At 35.5% G+C, this 25,652-nt stretch overlaps 1 protein-coding gene and 1 long non-coding RNA gene across 3 annotated transcripts; both read left to right on the top strand.

Annotated features, from left to right (window-relative positions):
* The first annotated feature begins 5,061 nt into the window (after positions 1-5,061).
* On the top strand, positions 5,062-6,041 carry LOC145802655 (uncharacterized). The gene is made up of 2 exons (XM_082895415.1): positions 5,062-5,725; positions 5,989-6,041. The coding sequence occupies exons 1-2, from the start codon at positions 5,062-5,064 to the stop codon at positions 6,039-6,041; spliced, it is 717 nt and encodes a 238-aa protein (XP_082751541.1).
* Positions 6,042-20,812: 14,771 nt separating this feature from the next.
* On the top strand, positions 20,813-25,191 carry LOC145803264 (uncharacterized). Of its 2 annotated transcripts, XR_014345380.1 has the most exons (6): positions 20,813-21,365; positions 23,422-23,594; positions 23,697-23,825; positions 23,911-23,994; positions 24,366-25,017; positions 25,117-25,191. It is a non-coding gene; the product is annotated as an uncharacterized LOC145803264 (long non-coding RNA). The 2 variants fall into 2 exon arrangements; XR_014345379.1 differs by having other exon boundaries at positions 23,422-23,825.
* The last annotated feature ends 461 nt before the right edge of the window (positions 25,192-25,652 follow it).

The following is a 25,652-nucleotide window of genomic DNA, read 5'->3' as shown; positions in this document are numbered from 1 at the left end:
TGTGCTTATGTGGCTTGCCCTTCTCTTGACATGTGTCTTAATGTCATTGGTTCTTATTGCTATGTGGGGCTTCGGCAGTGCTGGGCCTTAGTATTTGAGTTGTGTATTGGGCCCTAAATGGTAAACTATAATATTTATGAGTTTACCCATGTCAATTATTATTTTATTTTATTTATTTATTTTTCCAATCAAATACTTTATAGCAAACCCAAAAAAAATATAGGTCATGAATCATGATATTAAGGCCTAGTTTAAATAAGTGCACTTTTTGACTTTTTATGAAATATGGGTTGGGTTTGAGTTGGATTTGAAGTGATGTGTTAGAGAGGTGATGTGACTTAAATAAGATGATATGACTTAAATAGGATAATGACTTTTTGACTTTTTATCTTTTTTCAATCATGCCAAACTTACCTAAAATTAACAATCCCCCTCCTCTTTATAAGGAGTATCAAACATCGCCAATATATACAGTTCTAATACAGTTATTTGACGACAACTTCAATTAATTTGACACTTTTTTAAATATCTTTCTAGACATTAGTAATATACTTAACCAAGAATAACACTTTTTTCTTTTCTTTTCTTTTTTTTGACTCTTTGATATGGTATTGTAGTGAAAATTTAACCTATTGTACTTTAGTTCGTGAGAAGCGATAAATTTTGGCAACTTTTGGGAAAAAAAAAGAAAAGAAAAGAAAAGAAAAGAAAAGAAAAGGAAAGGTTCTTTTGAATTATAGAAAATCTCAATATTTCACAACAGTAAATGTCCAATTATATAAAAGAAAATAGAAAAAAAGTTTCCTGACAGGTTTAGGAATTTTTGTTAGGGTAAACATTTGAAAACTTAAAATTTTCAAATTATATAAAAGAAATACATCTATTTTAATATAATTTATTTTCAATAAATCTAGTAATTTAAACTTCATAAATAATAAATTAAAATAATTTTAGTATATTGATAATGTTGTTATAGCAAAAAACATGTTGAGTTTTCACATATTTGAAATCGTCACATAATAAATTTATTCACAATTTACTACCTGTGGCGACATAATTTTTATGTGACCAATAATTAATTAATTAATTATTTTCCAATAAGGTTTTTATTTTTGTTTTATTATTTAATGCTGATGTGGCTACAGTGAGCTATGGATTGGGCTTTTGAATTCTCAAGTGGGTACCATGTGAGCTATGGATTGGGTTTGTGTTCTAATCAATATTATCTTTAATCTAGCCCAATTTGTAACATTCAAAAAACACTAATTAAAAGAAAGGGATAAGAGCATCTCCAACCCACTAGGCATATGATGCTTGTTAGTCAAAATGCCTAATATGACTCACTTTTTTCAACTCCAATGCACTAGGCATATGCTTAGGCATTTTGGCTCAACTCACATTCACTAGCTACATGTAGCTAGCCTTCAAGGCTAGGCAAAATGTATTTAATCATTAAGATTATTTCCCTCCATCTTTGTTGCTGACGTGGCATTCTATGAAGTTAATAGTATTTGGATGAATAGCTAAAATAAAGAGCATGGTTGGGGTAGAAACATGAAATCGTTGACAGGCAAAATAAAATGTGTATTTTATAGTAATATTTAGATAGGTAAAATGCCTACTACCATTGGAGATGCTCTAACAAGTCACCAAGCAAAAATATATATATATATATATATATGTGTATATATCATAAAGAACATAGTAAGAAAAGCTATAAAAAATTATTAAAAAAAAAGAATAAAAAGGGTTAGTATTCCTGACCTGGGATCAACCATGAAAACCTATTTTGAAGAAAGAATAATGAATTTTACATTATACAAACCTTAGCAGTTGGTATTCCGGACCCGGGATGACATTTCTTCTTACAGGGTGTCTGGCAGTACCCAAAAAAAACACAACTTTTGCTAAAAAGGCTAAAAATATCAAATGTAACATTAACTTTTTTTTTTTTCTCACAAAATGAATTTTTTTAACAATTTTCTAGATGTATTAATTAAAAAAGCCAATCCCGAACGGCCATTTAGTTCGACAATGGAAGGAGGCTTCTAGCGAATGGCGACGGAAGACGGGCCCCTCAGTTGTGACGAGGCATGCCAACTGGAGTTTAGGTAATTTTTTAGAAAAAAGTTTCTGAACCCGTAGAATTACTGTATTTTAAGTGTAACTCACATCCAAATTTTAAATCTATACATCATCAGATCCATTTTCGTTTTAAAATTCGGGGCACAATTTCATAGTATATGACAATTTTTTAGAATAGTTGGAATAGATATCTTGCATAACAACGAACAGCATAACTTACTGTACACCCTAAGCCTTCTCAAGCCTTTAGCCACTGCACATGGGCCTGACGGCCTCTCAAGCCCACCTGAATCCATTAATACTTGTAAGCAAGGTTGTGAAAAGCGGTTGTGGTCGTCGTAACGGTAGCGGTAGTGCAGTTGCAATTGCGGAGTGTAAAGGTCATAGCATAACTGTTGCGGTAATCGAAACCGTGAATTTTTTTATTTTTCGTACAATTTGAAAAAAACTTACCGATACGCATATTTTTTTTCCCGACCTGGCTTTGGTCCAATCCACCATCGGACTGGACCGTGCTGTTGGGCTCGTGGGGGCCCACCACGGGTCCCGTTTTGAAAATATGAACCGTTCAATGTATAGAACTCGTCGAGTACTATATGGCTGTGAAAAATCACGTTGATCGGATATTGATAGCTATGTGATCAAAACAGTTTTTTTTATCAACCATTAATTTATTCACCGTCCATTTTTTTTTTATACAAAACTGATTTGATCACATAGCTATTGATATCCGATCAATGTGATTTTTCACAAGCATATAGCACTCGACGAGTTCTACACATTAAACGGTTCAGATTTTCAAAACGAGACCCGTGGTGGGCCCCTACGGGCCCAACAGCACGGTCTAGTCCGATGGCGGACTGGACCAAAGCCAGACCCTTTTTTTCCATGATTATATTTATTGAGTTTAAAATAAATACTGATCAATTTTTGTAAATTTTTAAGTATGATCCAATATATTTCAAATTTTTAAATCACTATAAACTGAGTTTTTTACATTTTATTTTAATAATTAATGACTTTATATTATACAAAAAATCAATTACTAACTATTATATATAAGATAAATAATGACAAAAGTAAGAAAATAAATAAGAGCTTAAATATATATATATATACATATTTTAACCAAGCCAAATAGATAATGACCACACTTATTATTATTATTATTTTCAAACAACAAATAGATAGACACACACAAACAAAATGGTTGAGTGATAGCAGCTGAATAGAATAGCATAGGTCTTACAGTTTCAATAAATCAATAATATGTTCTTCATCTTCCTTCGTCTCTCTTTATCTCTTGGTCCTCCATCTTCTCTCTTTATCTTCCGTCTTCTCTCTATCCCTCTTCCCCCATTTTCAGCTTTTTTTTTGTGTTTTTTTCAAAAGAAGCAATTCGGAATCGTTACGTAATGGTGCGTAACAGGCCGTTACGGCTGTTACGACGCCGTTACGACCGCTACGACAACTGCTACGGCCGACACACCTGTGAATCTCAATCATACTGCAAAAGCAGTCATAACGGGTGGCGGTAACTACCACAACCGTTACGTAACGGCGTCATGTAACGGTTGCGGTCTTTTTTTAAAACCTTGCTTGTAAGGTTGCGATGGACTGCACATAAGTTAAAGTCCGATGGTACTATGAATTAAAAACAAGTATTTTAAACATCCTAGGTTTAAAATTATTTCCATCGAACTTTAAATTTACTAATCATGTGAAAGAATTATTTCGAAATTTAAACTAGTTACTAAGGCTTTGTTTGGTAATTATTTTATTTTCAGTTTTCAGTTTATATTAACAAAAATTTTAAAAATTATCATAAAAACTTGCTTGGTAAATTTTTTAGTTATAAATAATAGGGAAAAATTATTCATAAATCCTATCCAGAGAAAAGTTAAACCATTTAGTCTTTAAAGTTTTTTTGTATACCATTTAGTCATATTTTGTTGGCAGATTTTTGGGGGTGTGATTTGATTCCATTTGTTTTTACATCAATACCCTTTGCATGATTGTTTCCTTAAACATTTGATTATGTTTTCATTTTGGTTAGGTAATGTTAACGTATTATGGGGATTTATTATTGATTAACATTGTTTTCATTGTTTTTTGGGAGACAGAAAACGGTGAGCACCGTTTTTTCCGGTGGTGTGCGTCATTTTTCTCAATGTTAACATATTGGGGGTTTTTTTTTTATTGATTAACATTGTTTTCATTATTTTTTGGAGACAGAAAATGGTGGGCGTCATTTTTCCCGGTGGTGGGCGTCATTTTTTCCGGTGAGCACCCTTTTTCGTTGCACTGTAACTGTACAGTTGAAGGTGTTGTCTTGCTGTGTTTGGACCACTGTGGTTAAGGCATCCAAACAGGTGTGTGGTTGTTTTTTTTATTTTTTATTTTTTATTTTTTCCCCATTTCTATGATCTGTTAGTGGGATGGCTTCGATTAATTACACCAATTTCACGTAAAGAATAAGTGTTCTATTATGTTTTTCCTAGGTATGTTGCCATAGTAATGGGTTCAACAAATGTTCACAGGTATGGCGGAGGGATATTGTTGGTGTGTTCTTATGGTTTAGTCAATGTCGTTATTCGGTTGCATCAGGATTCGTCATTCGTACAGATTGTTGATGATATTTGTGGGAAGTTCGATGGACTGGTACTAAGGGCAGTGTGTTTGTTGTTCGATGTTCCCAGGTATAAGAAGTTTAAGGTGGATAATGACAACGATATTCAAAACATGTTATGCCTTGCTAAGTCGTTTGGGATAAACCACATTGAGGTCCTCATTCAGAAACGTAATGTTGGTGTAGGGGGTAATTGTGGTGTGCTGGATTCCACGAAGGATGGGGGAATTTCCCGGGATGCTAGTAGGAATGGTTGCGTGGATGACCAGATGGATTTGTTATCGATATACTGTCCGAACAGATCGAAGACGTTTTTGTCAGTGTAATGGGCGTATGGGATTTGCCATATGGGACAATGTTTTGATGGTGGAGCAACTGAATTCTGTGAAGTTCTATGTGAGTATGCCATGGAATGTGGATTTCAATTCAAGTATGTTCAAAATGATTCCGTTCGAATTACAGTAGTGTGTAAGTTTGCGGCGGCAACAGATTGTTCGTGGTCAGTTCATGCGAGGATGTTACCGTTAAATGGGATGTTATGTAGTAAGAGGTTCGATAGTGTGCATACTTGTGGGGCTGCTGTACGTAGGAACCCTCGTTCGAGGTCTGATTTGGTGTTTATTATTATTGCGGATTGGATGTGCGATCAGCCATTGACGCGCTCTACTGATGTTGTGTTTAATTTGAAAAATGAGTATAGTTTGGACATTAGTTACCGGGTGGCATGGTTGGGTGTTGAGAAAGCAAGAGGCGAAGTGTACAGGGATCACGCTATGTCCTTCGACCAACTCAGGTGGTATAACGATTCCGTTATGCAAAAAAACCCAAACAGTTACATTAACCTTGAGTTTGACCAGAAAACCGGGAGGTTTGTTAGGTATTTCATATCATTCTGCGCTTGTATAGATGGGTTCAATCATTGTCGACCTTTGCTATTCTTGGATGGAACGTTTTTGAAAGGTAGGTTTAAAGGTAATTTGCTTGAGGCTACTGCTAAAGACGCCAATCAAGGTAATAGTGTGTCCTCTTATTTCACATTTTGTGCATGTACTAGTAAACAGCTAGTTCCATTTTCATATGTTCCAAATGAGTTTTTTTATAAAAAAAAAAAAAAAATCAACATTGGATGTCCTCAAATTGAACTGTACAATAATGTAAAACACAATGGTAGGCTTATTTATTTTGCTTTTTCAAAATCTGTCGTACTTATTTTGTGTGGATGGTTGTACAACTTTATACATGGCAAACTATTTATGTTGCATGTTTGGTCCTAGGATTGTTTCCGGTAGCCTTTGCTATTGTTGATTATGAGAATTCAGCCAATTAGGAACGGTTTCTGTGTAATTTGAAAGAAGTTGTTGGAAGCAGGCGGACATTAACTTTCGTATCTGACCGTCACGTCGGATTATTATAGTCTATGCCAATAATTTTCCCTTCAACACATCATGTATATTGTTTGTTGAATCTCCAAATGAACTTGAGGGATTGAATGAAATATGTTAATGCATTGCACAAAATTGGGTTGATGCGCAAGTTACGAGAATGCGCCTACGCGCCCACTGTTACTTGTTTTAATGAGAAATTGGAGGTATTGAAGAAGTCCAACCCAGCTGTGATTGAAGATTTTATGAAAGACTTGCACCCAAAACACTGGTCTAATACGTATTTCAGGTACTTCACGATCCGCTTAATGGGTTATGGCGTAATTTCAATTTCCGCATGTTTTTTTGTAATATGTTTTATTGTCATTATCATTGATGATCTTCGTACACATTGACTTTGGTTATTTTTTAGGGGCCGATGGTACGAGAAGATGTGCTCAAACGCTGCTGAATCTTTCAACAATTAGGTAGGTGAGGCCCATATTCTTTCTATTACTAGATTGGTTGATATGATAAGGAGTCAAATAATGGAGCAGATGTCAGAACGCAGAGTTAAATGCACTAAATGGGCCGGTGTAATATGTCCTAAAATGGAGAAAAAATTAGTGACGGCGTATAACGACAACAAGGCATGGTGTGTGAGCCAGGCTAATGATGATGTGTACGAGGTTCACTCCCATCCATCGGTGTTGGTTGATGTCGTCAAGCAGACATGTTCTTGTTTTCAGTGGCTAATAAATAGGTTCCCGTGTTCCCATACTGTCGTTGCATTCCGTAATTGTGGAAGAAACATTTGCGATTCGATAGACTATGGATTCTACATCGATACATTTCGAGCTATTTATAGTAGAACAATATATCCCATCCCAACAGTGGAGAGGCCGACGTTTAACCCAACTAAATATTTAATAGCACCGCTGATGGTCAAGCATCCTCCCGGTAAGCCCAAATGGAAAGAATTCCGTCTAAGGGTGAGATAGTGCAACGTATGCGTTGCTGGCATTGCAGAAAATTGGGCAATCACAATAGAAAGACATGCAAAGAGCCGTTATAGACAGTCTGCCATATGATTTAATTTTTTTTCTGACAAACTAGGGTTATGTTAGATTAGGGTATTTTGTTTTTCGAACTGTTTTCCACATTGTTTTTAATCAATCATTTACTTTCTGTTATAGGTTTAATCAATTTGGTAGGATATATACTTTTCTCTAGCCCAGCTATCATTTCAGTTTCCACTGTTGAACAATCACACACTGCACCTTTAACACCCAACTATCGTGGTCATTACATTATGGCATCACTTTCATGTAGCTGTACCGTAACACAAATGGGTGTCGTTTGTTTTCAAATCTGTGCACATCATACCAAACATTAACCCAAAACCCACTGTTTCAAATAATCGGAATGGCAATGGAATTTTATGTTTGGGTGTTTGTTTGCAAATCTGTGTACATCATACAAAACATGAATCCAAAACCCACAATTTTAAATAATTCAAATGCTAATGTAATATTATGTTACGGTGAAATAGTGTCTCTATAATTATAATTAAAATGTCAATGGCAAATTAATCTACTGTCATGCCATATTAAATACGTGGCCGACGTGTGTATTGTCTTTGCATGTCAACTTCCGTATAGATCAAACCACGTTTAATCCCATGGTGGCAAAACAAGTTTCCCAAACTTACTGTCGACATGTTAACTTCTGTATAGATCATACCATATTTGCGTACAAAGGTCCATATGGCATTAAAAAATAATGTTCTGCACATGCACATTAAAATGTAACATACTATTTACATTACTCGGACATTACCATCACATCTCAAGAATACGGTAACGAAAGGACAATGACGTACTAGTAGCCATGTAAAGAATAACCTTTAGCATGACAATAAAGTAACATAGGACAACTACCCAACCAGTTTTTCTGTCCTAACGTTCTGTTTTCACAAATTAACAGAACATTTATGTACGTCCATAAAACTTCAAAAATAAAACATCGTAATCATGTTGTTGCACCTTCTGGAATGAGTAACGTGAACACCTCTTACAATGTCCTCCCACGGAGTCCTCTGCCTAAGTCATTGAAGAACATGTCCACCATCGCAGCACGTAGGCCAGTTGGTGTGAGACCGTCCATGGTAGTGTTGACTTCTGCCCCACGAATGTATTGCCTGATAATGAAGCACACAAAAATTTTGCAATCCGACCTGCACTCACAAACACCGATACCAACGTCACTTACTCAATACATCATCAAAACAATTAACTCAATCTAATATAAACATTACTTACGACTCTAGAACTTGTTGCGGACAATTCACAACATGTACAAAAGTGCCATAAAAAAAGTCTACCCCAACGCCCTCAGCTGTAACTCTTGGTTTCATGAATTTGTTGTGCTGGTCGGCCACTCATTGTTTCTGTTGATTTTTCACATGTTAGTTTAGCTGCATACAGGTTAACATTAAAACTTCCAAAATTACAATTCGTCAACCGTGCACATACAAAACTAAGATTGATAAACTACCATTGCACCACCACTACAATTCGACAAACATTTATTTACAAACTATTACTGGTATTGCTGTACTTATAACTTTTAGAGCCTCATTATAATGCTCATTACACACTCCACGTCTTGGCCTCATGGCGTTGTGATGTTTCCAATTCCCACTTTCTGAATTGTATGCCATGACTGTCCAATGGTTGGCATTGTAGATTGGGAAAAGTGTGTATTTGCAACCTCACGCAGTCTTCATGTGTACGTTCAAGTACTTCGTTTGTGATATAGCGTTACTGTTTCCCATCATATCTTGCACAATTGTCCAAAACCAACCCAGCCATATCAGATTTCATTACAACAAATATTATTTTTAGATTTCTTGTAAACAAGCTATAGTCGTGATACATGCCGAACACACACTAGTGTAAATGTATGTTGTGCCCACATATTCCATATTCTGGTCTTCCACACACCATCTTATGCATTTCAGTCAACATATCAGCGTATGCATCGATTACCTACACCATATGTTACCCATTACTATTCCAGTGCACTAGTAATAACAATTTGTAAATTTATGTCCACTATGTGCTACTAGCATTTTGTTACCATCAAGTTGGGAGTGCATGCATTTACATATTCGTAATGGTGTGTTATTAAATATATCTGTCATTTCGTCACAACCGCGATACGAATGAAACAATATTTACATGTGTATGAGAGGTTTTTTTTTTTTAAAAAAAAAATCTTCAATGGTAAATTATACGAGACCAGCTTACATTCCCATGGATGGAGTTCTGCTGCACCAAATCTTTGATGTCTGTGAAATGCACTCGTATTCCATTGTGTCCACCATCCTATACTATTAACCTGTACATCATAAATCAAATTTAACAACCACTATAATACAGCATTTACAACTTCTACATGTAAAAGAGTACAATATTCCATACGAACAACTTACCCATCCCCCTCTAAACTGTACATTCTCTCTAGTAGTTGCCTATTTTCATCCTTTAACATGTTCCACACAGTGTGCCTTCTATTCATACCAAAACCATGCCAGGTTTTACTCTCCACCTCGACGTCCTCAACACTGTAAATCACCCCGGGCTCAAACAATTTACCTAGTCTCACATTGGCACTTACTTGTGGTCATCCAAATATGCCAAGATATTCATAGTTAGACAACCTAAATTCCCGTCTTGCCTTGTTCTTCACTCGTTTAACCAGTGACGTCATTTTCGGCCTAGAATTTGTCGCAGCAGTAATGTGTTTATAACCAGCTTGTACGCCGGCGACAGCTGTGCCAACATTTACATTTCCACCTAACACTGACTGTGCATTTCGGGGACTGCAGCTACCCTCCACCCCTGCCATAGTCGAACGTACATTCTCATGGGCAAAGTCGACCGTCAAATCTTCAATCCCAGTTTCTTTCTCAATAATTTCTAATTCGGTGATGCCAACGTCTTTGGTTTAGCCTGCAAGACATAAGACTGGTGCGCACTTTTGCCACTCGTCACGTTGCCAGAACCACTCACTTTCCCTGAAAGACTGTTACTCGGTGTTCACTGATTGGTTCCATCATTGACAACACATTGCGTAATTTCGTGCACCTCAAGATCATCAAGACTATCCTCCAAATTGCTTATATTTGACTCCAATCGATCAACCAGCTTACTGAATCGAGCAATTTTAGAATCCTTCTTGACAATCACACTATTTAAGTCTACAAACAAATTAGCAGCATGCCTCTCAGTTTCTCTATCGTTTTGACACGATGTTCCAATTCACGTAACCGTGCGTCTTTACTCTTGATTTCACTCTCCAACTCAGTAATTCTGACGTTACAAGTTCTTAACTCGTCATTCACCCCCCCTGGTTCTTCACCAAGGGCTTCATCATCCGGTGTGCTAGACCGGTTTGGAAGATCCAGGAACAATATTGGCCACACTTCTCCACCTGCCACCATCTTACTACCCATTTTTTCCTTGTTGGTTGGTGTACCAGTATTCTTATTCTTATAATCATCTCCCCTTTCCATTTTGATGGTACCACCATTCGGTGTATCTGGTTGCCAACAATTGAAGCTTGGCTCCACGCTGCCCACATCATTTGTCTCAACAACAGCCCCACGCCCATCGTACACGTTAGCTGGATCCACATCCATCGTAATTCTACCACCTTCTTTTGGTTCATTCGCAACAGCAGCCAGTTTCAAAATATGACACTTAGTAATTGCCCCAACAAGTTTCCTACACTGCACCTGGGAAAAATAAAAAATAATACACACATAAACTTCAATGTATGCGTTGAAAAAAGAAAAAAAAATGGAAATAATTTTATTCCATACCTCAATGCTACCTTCTACTGACAAATATATTACTTTCAGTTTCCCCACAGCTGCTCCAATGTTCCATCGACAAAACCTTGGTGTCACAATAGGGCGTTCTGGGGTGGTGATGGTCGAATGATCACAAATTAGAAATTGAAATCAAAATATCAAACAACCATTAAATATACGCATAATGACAAAAGACTAGGCTTATTTTATTGAATCATGTATGTGCTCGGCCCATTGGTATTGTACATACCAGCAACGATATGACCAGTCACCTTCTCTGGCTTATTGTGCATCTTATTTAGCGAACCAATCAACGTGTTCCTAATCGTTGCAGTCCAGTCATCCTATCTTAACGTGTCCAGTTTGTCGATTACACAAACAAAGGCCCAACCTATATGCTCGCCGGTGGTTGCGAAAAATAACTTTGCACAAATGTAAAGACACAGTAGTTTCGCCACGTCTTCTTCGTCACGCTCTGTACGACCACAGATTGCTTCTACCAGCAAATCCTTTATAACTTTTGAAGATATCCGACTAACATTTGTGCAACGCCTTTGCATGAAATCGAAAGGCCCTTTCCCACCTTATGCCAAATCCAACTTCTCCTTCCCACATTGTACCCCAAATATCAACCTGATGTCGTTGTTCCGCAATGGTAACTTAGCTTCACCAATGTGGAACTTCTCATCTTCGGGGTTGTAAGTTTGTATAATTCGACATACCGTGGCATCACACTTCTTGAACGATTTCGGATCAAGCTCGTGAACACAAATAGCATCAATCATCACCCAAAACAGGGTTTTCTGCAATTGTTTAATGTGTCCATCACGTAATTCCAATTCAAGCACTGTGCTAATCACTCCTGATATGTTGGATTGGTACATTAACCTCGACGAATCAACATCAGCTTTTATAACAGTATCACTGGCTTCTTTTTGTTTCTTGAATGACAACTTTGATTGCCTTTTCGTGGCCAACCTTGTCGACATTTGCAGTGACCTCGTGCCAATGTTCCGTTTACCATTCCTACTGCCACTGCTACTTGAAACATGTGTTACATGCAAATTATCAGGGACAAACTAAAACTACCAACAACACACGCAAAACGTCATGCATAACATTAGTACAGCATACCCCACCAATCAACACCACCACACGTTTCACCATCAAACAAAACACCAAATTAACTCATACTTTCACGCACCATGTCATAGAAGAAACCTAAAACATGCACATAACATTAACACGTCACACCAACATTATTTAAGCCTTCCATTGCATACCACACCATGATGTCGTATTACATGCAACACCATAAAAAAACAAGGCATTATCACTTTCCAACACACTAATTTAACTATTTTGAACTACATTAGATACAAACCCAACGAACCATAATTATGCATTCCTGCAACACCAGACAACAATTACAATAACGCTAACCAAACGACGTTCATTCATTTAAAAACCATACACAAAATCTGATTACTTTGTTTGGATTTGAATGTTGTCTATCACACTTCATCACATCATGACGACTTATCACACACCAACAAAAAACACCCACACAAAATGACCTATCTCAAATATGCTAGTACACCAGTGACACATCTTCTGAACACCATTACTATTGCATTCAATGTAAAAACCCCACAAACACCATACACAAACCCCCACAAACACAGGACAATATGCACCACCAAAAAAATAGCAAAACCATCTACCCCCCCCCCAACAAAAAATTCCAGGACACACCCAATCACAAAATTCCATTACCATCGCATTTACATTTACCAGATCAACATTACCAAATTATCAGACGGAACGCAACAAATTCACAACCCTTAACGTGCCAACAACATTGACAAACTACCCTATGTAACAAGCATGCATTTCACAAAATCCTCCATATCAACAACTCTATATCAAATCCACAACAGTCTACAGTAAGTTGAAAATCACACACATCACAATTTTGGCAAAGCTCAACCGGACCAACACAAACGAAATCAAGGGTTGATGTATACAAATGATTAACATACTTGGAGCCATTATTGCCAAAAACAGTCATTTCCGCCGGATTATGAAGGTTTTTCGGTCGCTGCTCCAAAACACAACAGCCGCCGTGCCGATTTATCAACATGGAAGGGGTTGCGTATTTGCTAGGTTTTAGGGTAAAATGCAAATTCGTATTCTATTGTCCCAATCCACAAGGATTTCACATTGCCAAGAAAGAATCTTCAACTGCCCTGCCCAACATTACGCCATTAACATCGGCGTGCTGTTAAAATTTCCATACATGTCTCTTCGATTCCGATTTGTTTGAAGGGAAAAAAAACATCAACATAGTAAGGGTTTTGGGCATTTTAGTCAATTCCACATTGGGGTATTCCTCATTTACCCTTACTACAAGGTGCTAAACAGAGTGTGTCACGACCCAAACCCACCCCTATGGGTTTAGTACTGTAATCAACCAGTAATCCGAGATTACCAAAGGCCTTCTTAACAGTAATACAGTAATACAGAGTACAAGGGCTGGTGGAAGCCAAAACAGTAATTAAAAGATGTCCAATGAGTTGTGACAGTTTGTATGCAAAAAAGACTTTTCAATTCACATGTACAATCAGTACCAAAACAGTATGTACAATATATACAATCATTCAGGACAGGGACTTAATCCCTATTAGAACAGTACAGTACAACATCATTCAGTCTATACAGAACATAAACAAAGAGGGGGAAAACTCAAACACCCCAAGCAGCCTCAGCTTGAACAGTTCTGGAACCTCAAAGTGAGGCACAAAGGTTCGCTTGACAAAACAGGAGTTAAGCTTGACGCCCCTAGCAACGGTCCGGTGCCTGAACACCTGCATATATATATGAGTAGTGAGCTAAAGCCCAGTGAATAACATATGCGTAAAGAGGTTAAGAATGAATGACCTTTTAGTATTGAAAACAGTCATTTAAACAGTATATCAGTCATTCAGTTTGTGGCTCATAATTCATGCCATAACAGTCATTCAGAAACTATAATAGTCATATATGGTACATCCAATGGCAAAGCAGTACAGTAGGTCTTAATAGACCGAGCAGTCAATGATGGCCATCATATCAGTAACAGTAGTGGTTCCAAACATGGGAACCGACAGAGATCTCTGTAACAGTAGCAGTAACAGTTCAGTAATAGTATATTGCTATGGATGCCACGAATACAGTTCACAAATAGGACAAACATTCATTCAGTAAACAGTGTCATTTCATAAAGCAGTACAGTCATTTGTTCAGAAAATAATCTCAATTGAACATATCTTTACAACATTGTTACTCACAGAGTTCTTGGCTACAAATAAGCTAGTACGCGTCCTCGGATGCCAACCCTACATAGTTACAGAGTGAACACACACTAAGCTACATAGTTGGGAAATAATAACTTAATCCCTAATTTGTCTCAGTGTGGTTCTACATCAATACCCTCATTAAGATGCCTTAAACTAGGTCCAAGAATGCCTAGAATGGAATGAGGATGCAAAGATGTACTTTAAAAATATTTTCAGAATTTTCAGAAAACAGAGGTCCCGCTCAAGCGTGGGTTTCCCCGCTTTAGCGGACATGCAAACAAAAGGCTCTGCTCGAGCGTAAACTTTCCTGCTCGAGCGGACTGTAAAAGTACTGGATGTGTGAAAATCATGCTCGATGGGGGCTCGACACCCGCTCGAGCGTGTGACACAAGTCCTCACTCGAGCGTACAAAACCCCGCTCGAGCGGACTGTAAACACAACAAAAGTGCTGGATACACGAATTTTCCGCTCGAGCGCCACTTACCCCGCTCGAGCGGGAGTCCAAAATCTGGAATTTCCAGATTTGAACCTCAAGCTCAAAATCAAGTTTTAATGCATCAAATTCGATCCTCTTGGGCCAATTTTCTGGAAAACACTTGCAAATTCATAGTTTAACATGATTCAAAGCTCAATTTGTAAAATCAAGGCCCAAAGGTAATTCAATTGGACACAAATTCAAACAAATTCCATGAACATGATGTAAAACATAACATGCATGAATTTAATCAACTTCAAGCTTTCAAAACATGAACAATGAGCCAATTCTTTCTATAACAAGATGAATTCATGGACTATACTCAAGATATGGACATGCATGTGAGGAATTTATGAACTACAACCTCAAAACTTCAAAATATATACATGTATGCAAGAATTAAACTCTTAATTCAACACATTAAGCCATATCTTGGCTCTAAACTTCAAAATTAACATAGACCATGCAAGGCACAACTTAAACTCACAACCAAGGAGATGAGTTCTAACCTTAGGTCTTTAAACTCAAGGATATAAGCTCAATTGTACAAATTCTTTACAATTTCTTCAAGTCTCCAAGCAAAACTTTGTTGAAACCAAGCTCTCCTAACTCTCTCTCTCTAGTCGGTTTTGGTCTCATGGAATGGCTGAGGAAATGATGTATCTAATGTGTAATTCAAGCCTCAAAATATGATATGAAGTGGGCCACTAAGTGACAAAGTTGTAAATAAGGCAAACTCTTGTAATTTATCAATATTTAATCTAATTTAATCATACCAAATCACATTTCAATTAAATATACCATAAAATCATATAAATCTTAATTAGAACAAAACATCAATCAATTTCAGATTCGGCCGCCGATAAGGCCTTCAATTTGCAGTTTAAAACATAAAACATGAACAGATAATTTAACAGTCAACAGATAGAATTGCATTCAAACTAGCACAATCAATCAATCAGTTTAATAATTCATTCAGTCAGTCAATTAACATGCTTAATCATAGATTAGCACTAATCAGTAGTGTTATCAGTAAGCATTGGTGGGGGGTGTCACAACTTCCCATCCTTATAAAGAGTTTGGTCCTTCAAACTCGAATTACCTTCATTTTGGAAGAAAACAAGGTTCAGTGGGAATAGTTCAGGATATCTCTTGACCATATCATCTTCCCTTTCCTAAGTGGCATACATGCCACCTTGGTTTTGCCAGTCAACTTTCACTAGCGGAATCTCTTTATTCCTCAACTTTTTGATCCGTCTGTTTACAATCTGAATAGGCCGTTCTTCATAGGTGTAGTCATCACTTAGCACTACATGGGTAGGCTCAATCATATGGAAGGGATCCCGAAGGTATTCCCTCAACATTGAAATATGGAACACGCTATGCATATGCTCCATTTCAAGAGAAAGCGCTACTTGATACGCCATCGGATTAATTTTCTCAATAATCTCATACGGTCCAACATATCTCGGCGCTAACTTGCCTTTAACTCCAAAACGGGTCTGCCCTTTCATCGGTGTCACTTTCACAAAAACATGATCACCTACTTCGTACTCTCTGTCTCGCCTTCGGACATCCGGATAACTTTTCTATCAGCTCTGTGCAGTTTTCAGTCTCTGTTGAATCAATTTCATTTTTTTGGTGGTTTCCTGTACAATCTCAGGCCCAAGCAAAGGCCCATCTCCAACTTCTGCCCAGCAAATTGGAGATCGACATTTCCTGCCATATAAAGCCTCGAAAGGCGCCATGCTAAAACTTGAATGGAAGCTGTTGTTGTAGGCAAATTCAGCTAAGGGTAGATGACTTTCCCAATTTCCCTAGAAATCAAGAACACACATCCACAGTAAATCCTCCAGAGTCTGGATGGTTCTCTCTGACTGACCATCTGTCTGAGGATGGTAGGCATTACTCAGTTTCAATTCAGTACCCAATGCAGTTTGCAGGCTTTGCCAAAATCTCGATGTAAACTTCGAGTCCCTATCAGAAACAATGGACACAGGCACTCCATGCAATCTAACAATCTCATCAATATAGATTACAGCCAATTTGTCCGCATTATAAATTGTTTTGACAGGTAAGAAATGAGCAGATTTAGTTAATTTATCAACAATAACCCAAATTGAATCCATACCTTTACTGGCGCGAGGTAACCCAACAATAAAATCCATAGTGATATATTCTCATTTCCACTCCGGTATCGGTAAGGGTTGCAGTAAACCTGCGGGTCGTTGATGTTCAGCTTTAACTTGTTGGCAGTGAAGACATTTTGACACAAAATCAGCAATTTCTTTCTTCATTTCCGGCCACCAGAAATTCAATTTCAAGTCTTGATACATTTTCGTATTTCCTGGATGGATAGATAATTTTGAATTGTGGCCCTCTTGCAGAATTCTTCTTTTCAGTTTAGGATCACTCGGTACACACAATCTTCCTTGAAATTTCAACACATTATTCTCAAATTTGAAATCCGGCCTCGGTTTAGATTCCTGTTCTTCGATGATCTTCTTCAAGAAGTCATCCTGTTGTTGTTTCTCTTTAATCTCTTCAATCAGTGCCGGTTGAGCAGAAATAGCAACTAAGGTTCTACCTTGTTCACGTGAAACAATCTCAATTTCAAGTCTTTCAAGGTCACATAGCAACTCTTTCTGTCCGGTGAGTAAACAGGCCAAATTTCCAATTGATTTCCGACTCAGTGCATCAACAACGGTGTTAGTTTTTCCTGGATGGTACAAAATTTGCAGGTCATAGTCTTTTATCAGTTCTAACCATCTCCGCTGCCTCATGTTCAGTTCTTTCTGTGTGAAGAAGTACTTCAAACTCTTGTGATCGGTATACACTTCACATGTCGCCCCATAAAGATAGTGACGCCAAATTTTTAGTGCAAACACCACTGCGACAAGTTCTAAGTCATGGGTCGGGTAGTTCTTTTCATGTGGTCTCAGTTGTCGGGAAGCATACGCAATCACTTTCCCATTCTGCATTAAAACACATCCCAAACCGTTATGAGAAGCATCACTATATACAGTATAACCATCCGTACTTGAGGGTAAGGTGAGATTCGGTGCAGTCACTAGGCGAGTTTTCAACTCTTGAGAAGTTGATTCCCTCTGATCGGTCCAGTCAAACGATATCCCCTTCTGAGTCAGCTGTGTCAGTGGTAGGGCAATTTTGGAGAAGTCTTTGACAAACCTTCTGTAATACCCGGCTAAGCCTAAAAAACTTCGGTCTTCGGTAACATTTGTCGGTCTAGGCCAGTTCACTACTGCTTCAATTTTCTGTGGATCTACTGAAATTCCATCCTTACTGATCACATATCCCAAAAACATCACACTGTCTAGCCAAAATTCACATTTAGTTAGTTTTGCATAAAGTTTATGTTCTCTTAGGGTCCACTACAACAAAAGTAACCTATGGTGACGAAAAGTAGTGAAGAAAATAAATTTTGTCACTGAATAAGAATAATCCGTGACGAATTATAAAATTTTGTCACGTATAATAAAAAAATAAAAATAATAGGTGACGAAATTTATTTTTGTCAACAAATACTTTTTTTTAGGTGAGGAAAAATTAAGTTTCGTCACCGAAGGTTTTCCCGCTAATATTTTTTGAGTGGCGCCAAAAATTTAGACTTTTGGTGAGAAAAAAATTTGTCACCAATTATAAAATTATTAGCGAGGAATACATTTTCGTCACCAATAATTTTGTATATATTTTTTTTTGAGAAACTTGATTTTAAATGTTTTAAGACCATTTGGTGAGAAATATATTTTTATCACTAATAATTTTTAATATTTTGAGACATTTTAGTGAGGAAATTATATTGTCACCAATTTTAGAGGAAAAATTTTAACATATTGGGCGGTAATGGAAAAAATAGACTACTAACTTTTTTCCCCCTTTATTTTTGTTTATCAATTTTTCTCTCCTCTCTCTCTCTCTCTCTCTCTCTCTTAAAACAAAAATACAAGTTAATTAACTCTCTAAACTTATGGTGACGAAAAGTAGTGAAAAAAATATTTCGTCACTAAATAAGAATAATCCGTCATGAATTATAAATTTTGTCACATATAATAAAAAGTAAAAATAATAGGTGACGAAATTTATTTTCGTTAATAAATACTTATTTTTAGGTGAAGAAAAATTAAATTTCGTCACCAAAGATTTTTTCTCTAATTTTTTTTGGGTGACGCCAAAATTTTGAGATTTTTAATATGAAAAAAATTTGTCACCAATTATAAAATTATCAGTGAGAAATATATTTTCGTTACAAATAATTTTAAATGTTTTTTAAAAGAAATTAATTTTAAATATTTTAAAATTATTTAATGAGAAATATATTTTTATCGTCAACAATTTTACACAACAAAAGTAACCTATAGTGACGAAAAGTAATAAAAAAAATAAATTTTGTCACTAAATAAGAGTAATTCATGACGAATTATAAATTTTTGTCACATATAATAAAAAATAAAAATAATTAGTGACGAAATTTATTTTCGTCAATAAATATTTCTTTTTAGGTGAGGAAAAATTAAATTTCGTCATCGAAGGTTTTCCCGCTAAATTTTTTTGGTGGCGCCAAAATTTTGAGACTTTTGATGAGAAATTTTTTTGTCACCAATTATAAAATTTTTAGTGAGAAATATATTTTCGTCACCAATAATTTTACATTTTTTTTTTGAAAACTCAATTTTATAAATTTTAAGATTATATGGTGAGAAATATATTTTCGTTACTAATCAACTTGTTCGGTTTTGGTTTTCAAAAAATTTACTTTTTTATTTTCCGAATTATATTTTCAATGAATTTTTTTAATATTCTAAGTTTTTTATTTATTTTTTATTTTTTTAGACACGCATAATATAAATATACTTAAAAAGTATAATATTTGTGATTTTTTTTTTTAAATAAATTCCCCCCCCCCTCTTTTTACACTTGAAAATATGAATTTTTACACTAAATAGGAACTCACTAATTTTGAAGGGAAAATTTTGACAGATTGGGCAGAAAAAAAATAGACTACTAATTTTTTCTTTTTTCTTTTTCTTTTTTTTTTGTTTTTTGGTTTTGTTTTGTTTATTAGTTTTCCTCTCATATCTCTCTCTCAAAACAAAACACAAGTTAGTCCTCATTCAGAGTGTTCTCCTCTAGCGCTACCACTGATGTTGCCTGTTCTCCTTCTTCAGTGCCGTCGTCGACGTCGCATCTCCGAGCCTCTCCACACGTCTCCTTCGATGCCTCATGTTCTCTTCGATCAGCGCCTCCTGATGACGAAAACTAGTGAAGAAAATAAATTTCGCCACTAAATAAAAATTTATAAATTTTGTCACATGACTTTTGGTGAGAAAAAAATTGATCACTAATTATAAAATTATTTATGAGGAATATGCTTTCGTTACCAAATTTTTTTAATATTTTTGAGATCTTCTGGTGAGGAAAAAATGTTGTCACCAATTTTGGTGAGAAAATTTTGATGTATTAAGCAACAATGAAAAAAATGAGTAGGGTTTTAATTTTTTTACCCCTTTTATGTTTATCCTCTACAACAAAACTAGGTTTTTACAGCTTCATATCAACGACATACAGTAAATGCAAGCTGTGGTTTCTTATTTTTATGACTTACTTTTTTTTGCATATCATAAATAATTTCTCAACTACGATGTGTGTATTGCGTAGGTCGTAAATGTTAATAATGATGATTTTTTTATGACTTGCAATGTTAACTGTAAATAATAAAAAAATTTATGACGTGCATATGACATGCCGTTAATACATCAACTATACACAACATATGTCTATAAATTGATAAAAATATTAAATATTTCACGACACAAAAAATTAATCATTAAAAATTATACTTTTCACGACCCACAAAAAATTAACCATTTAAAATATTACACTTTCCATTATACACAATGCTATCCTAAAAGATGTGACTAAAAAAAATAGCACCAAAATAAAATTTCAGAGTGTCAAACACTACCTAGCATTAGCACTCTCTGTGTCTTTCTGTCTGTTTGTTTCTCTCCATAGCTTTTGTCTCTCTCTCTCTCTCCATCATTTTTTCTTTGTTTCTTCTCCAGAACGACCAGCACTACAACCACAAACCCTAGATTCTCCACCGCCCGCTTCTCTAACCCCAACCCTCTTTCTAGCCAAACCCTTACCTCCGACATCTGGCAAAGATCAGTCCCAGTTGGAGTGCTCCATCTCTATCTCACCATCTCTCTATCTCTATCTCTATCTCTATCTTTGTCTCTGCCTCACTTTCGCTCTTAATCTCTACCTCACTATCTCTCTCCATCTCGATCTACCCTTTGAAACCCTCCCAAACCGAAACCCCAATTGAAACCCTCGATGAGTTCTACATAAGGCGATCCGATGATGAGTTATATATATGACAATCCACTCTCACAACCGATGATGAGTTCTCTACTTTATCAGCTAAAATTTTAAAACCAAAAAATGATTGATGAAGGGTTTAAATAGTCATCTAGAAGGCCCTAATTTGTTGGGGTTCAAGATCAATTCCTAGGGCTGGTTGATTTTTGATGGTCACGACAGTAATATGGCATCATTTGTTTCTTGATCAGCTGAGGTTAGTTTAGTTGGTCTACATTTTTTGCATCTCATTGGAATTAGATTTCAGATTGTATCAAAAATAAAGCTTTATTGCTTCCTCTAGATATCTATCTTCCTTTTAGTCATGCGCGTACATAATTATGAATAAATCTGCAACACAGATATCAATTTTGTACAATTTGACACAAAATGTATATGAATGAATAAGATTTTTCATAAATCGAGTCCCACAAGATCTTTCATCCTAAGAGTCATATGTTCTTTACTGGAATATGGACTGTCACTTGAGAGGTGAGTTGCTTTCTATTATGGATTTTAAAGATGGGAAACTTCCTATGAGGTATTTGGGCGTTCCTCTTGTCTCTACTAAGTTGTGTAAAATAGATTCTGATCAATTGGTTGCTAGGATTACTAAGAGGATTCAATCGTGAGCTAATAAAGTGTTGTCGTATGCTGGTAGAGCCCAATTGATTAAAAGAATTCGTATTAATAGAATTCTTAATTTTAATATATAATAAAATTTGTATTTTTTCAATTCCACTCTCTTAATAGAATTTGTATTTGTTCAATTCATTTCTTAATGGGTTTGAATTTTGTTTTTTTTTTTAATTATAAATAAATCTTTGGGTTTAGTGTTATTATTGGATTAAAAAAAGGGTCAAATTATGGTGTTTGACTACAATTCTAGATTCTAGATTATTTGATTTTTTTTTAGCTTATTTAACTCAGAAAAAGTGAGATTACTTGTAATTGTTTTCAACTTAAGAATGTGCCTGAATTCATTAGAAGCTAAATAGTATAATGCTAGTAGAAAGAAATGAGATAAAGAGAGATTATGTTTAATTAAATTCCATGTATATATAATAATTTAGTTGCCATATTTTTTTTTAAATATTAGCAAAGATATGTATCAATACTAACATTGAGAACACCAAGAAAATGAAATCTTAGAATACCACCATAGTTTATTTGCTAATCATTTTTCACATTGGTGGAGGTTGTGCCTCTTTGGGTTGGTTCTGACCATGGTTGTTTTGTTGTGGTTATGCCTCTAATTTGGTTGCTTCAAGCCATTATTGTTTAGTTTGGTTGTCAGGTGGCATGAGAGGTGTCACACTCTTCATGGTTTTCATGAAAATGTTGTTGGCTTTAGAATTTCATTCTTAATTTTTTTTTTTAAATACAATTCCAAAAGGATGTAGCCATGGCTAGAACTCTGTTTTTGTGTATATAACCAACTCTACTATACAGCTATATCAATATGATATGGAATAAATGATGGGCATGACAACCCAATACTACACACACGAGGCAAAGAAGATTTCATTCCTATGAGGTATTAGTAAGTTTGTTGTCCCCTAGTACATGGGACTAACTAAGGATGTCATTTACATACTTTTCTAAACACAAACAGCATAGGATATCCATATGTATAAAACATTTCAATAGAGTCACTACTACAATAATGGTTAAAAGTCATACTTTTCAGATTGAATTTAGATAAGAATCATGCTTAAAAGTAGCAAATTATGAGTACAAAACTCTAAAATTTTGCTCAAAGCATGCTTTAGTTTGAATTTGTGTTCAATGTTAAAGAAGTATAGATGAGGAACATGAGGTTTCTCCTTCGATGCTCCATTCTACAGACTTGATGTATAGATTTTATAGCTTTCTTTTGTTTTATTTTAAAGCTATTAAATATATTTTATATATATATTTTTTTAAAATTTTAATTTTTTTTTTAAAATTTGACAATTCTAGTGTCTTCTCTGAGCTGTGTTTGCATTGCTGAATATATCTATTGAATTGTGGTTTTAACTTTGCATATCTAAACATCATTTATAATTTTTAGATTAGATATCACTCTCTTGAAGAAGAAATAGCCCTTGGACCTGGTTGTTGGTTGTGGGATTATTTAAGAAGTGGGGCTTCTAGTTTTCTGCATCCACTTTCTAGTGGTGCTGGGTTCTAAGGCACATAAGGGTTATGTTTACAAAATTGGAATTGTACGTGGTGTTTTTATATTATTTTTGTTACTCTATCAATGATATTTTATTTTGCATGTTGGCTAGCTCTTTGGTTTGGTGAACACACTTATGAAAAATTCTAGAAACACTACAGAGAAGGATCTTTCTATTCAAAGATATGCTGCCATTCCATTGTCTCCAAACAGCGGATTAATAGGATGGGTACCAAATTGTGACACCCTGCACCATCTCATTCGGAGTAAAGAGATGCTAGAAAGGTCCGCTAAGGTTCATTTGATGCTCTGTGTGTGTGTGTGTGTGTGTGTGTGTGCGCGCACGCGCATTTCGTCTAATTTTTTGTGCATGTTTCTGGTATATAGATCACCTTAAATCTAGAGCACAAACATATGCTTAATTTTGCTAAAGATTATGACCATTTGCCACTTATAGCTAAAGTGGAGGTGTTTGAGTATGCTCTGCAAAATAGTGAAGGAAATGACCTGGCAAGGGTATGTTTTCTTCAAGAAATATGCTGCATCTTTGGCTCTCCCCTGGGAATTCTTTTCTCAAGTTAGTTGCATTGCCTCTTGATAGGTGTTTTAGTTAAAAAGTTGCACTTTTGAGAATTGGCTGGACAGAAGGACAAATTATACTAGAAGCTTGGCTGTCATGAGCATGGTATCATTTTTCTTCTCGTATTATTTAGATCTTTTTCTTAAGACTAGCAAGATCCGGCTATATATGTTTCCACAAAATCAACACAATATGGCTCCCATGTATGATCTTATTTGTTAACCTTTTATGCTTTAGAAATGTTTAGATAAGAGAATGTTTCGAAGTAAATGTATGTTATTTGATTATACTTTTCTTTCTTTGGTTAGAATGATATACTAAGAAGGAACCCTGCAAATCACTAACTTAATTTGTGAATATATACCCAATACAATTGTGTGATTAGGTGTCTAAAGTATTTGAATGCTTGTGTACATATCTTTCATTGTATAGATATATGATTTTTTGGGTACTGATATTCTTTCCGTTGTATACAGGGATTCTTTGTTATTCTTTCATGGATGCCTATATATTTTAAAACAGTAAGGCCATAGCTAGCCTAAAAGTTGTAGTTTATCAGCAATTTATCACATACTCAACAAGTGTACTGATTTTATGAGAAAGATGAAATACATGTCTCTTTGTTATAGATATATCATGTCCACCTTAGACAAGCAGCTTGGTCTTTCAAAAAAGTAAAAACATAACCAAAGACAACTTCTATTAATTTTGTTTCCAAAATGTATTTACTAGTAGTCATGGTCCACGCAATGGACTCATGAACATCATGTATGGTTGTCTAATTTTTTATTTTTTAAAATTTCTTTCTAATTTTGATTCAAACAGGCAATAAACAATCATTGATGCTGGTTTCACAAAATTGCATGTAACCTGGAAAACTAGATGTTTGAATTGAAATATTTCTGTCTACATTTGTTTCTCTTGTTTTACTTTTGGATTTTCCTACTAATCATGTGATACAGTAAGCATCAGGTATATCCTTACTTGCAGTCAATTGGTTTTGTTGGTCCTGGGATTGCGCTCAATGGTCTAACCATGGCAAAGCACACATCAATAGCATCTGCTTGACTTACTTTAGCTGTTGGGCTAAAATCATTTAGTCATTGTGGGTTCCTTGTGAATCTTCAGGTTAGTGTACTCAGAAAAAAATCACTTGAAATTAAGAACAGCATAAATTCTGTTTTCACCCACGGCTGACCTTATTTTCATTCTTTTCTACGAAGCAAGGTTTCTTAAGAAGCAAGGTTTCAAAGGACAATTTAAAGGAGGAAGTATCTCATGAACTCGTAGATCGCCGTTTTGGTATCTAATGTTGGTTAGTATATACTAGTTAAAGCACAACAATTTCACTAATTATTAATTAAGATTTAACAAGTTTGAAGATGTATTTAATGAAAATAGATTCATTAGTTACTTCTTACTTAGCATGACCCTTATTAAAATACACATTAACCAAAATAGAGACAAAACTACGTGTATATTTTTTTGTGTAATTTTGTTAGGTAGTGTTGGAGTTGCTCTAATTTAGTGATGTGATTAATAGGAGCTTGTCATGTATAAAGGAACTTTTGGTTGTTAAGCTAGACTCATTATGTACACAATTTGTATTGACATGGATAAAGAGGTCTATACAATGTAATTGATAATATTTTAATATTTTTTTTTTTGTTTATTTTCTTTGCAAATTGGTTTTTGATGACGTTTGGAAGCATACTTGCAAATCAAGATCAAGTGTTAAATTTTCTTTTCCTGAACTGATACTT

This window comes from Camellia sinensis, chromosome 11 (genome assembly GCF_055761805.1).
Source record: "Camellia sinensis isolate YWXY chromosome 11, ASM5576180v1, whole genome shotgun sequence".
NCBI classification, from domain to species: Eukaryota; Viridiplantae; Streptophyta; class Magnoliopsida; order Ericales; family Theaceae; genus Camellia; species Camellia sinensis.
This window is presented reverse-complemented; position numbering and strand designations above follow the sequence as displayed.

Bases quoted from the DNA above. Each gene is read 5' to 3' on its own strand.
- LOC145802655 (XM_082895415.1), top strand. From the start codon at position 5,062: ATGGGACAATGTTTTGATGGTGGAGCAACTGAATTCTGTGAAGTTCTA. The intron at 5,726-5,988 runs GTAATAGTGTGT...GTTTGGTCCTAG, and splicing joins TGCTAAAGACGCCAATCAAG to GATTGTTTCCGGTAGCCTTT.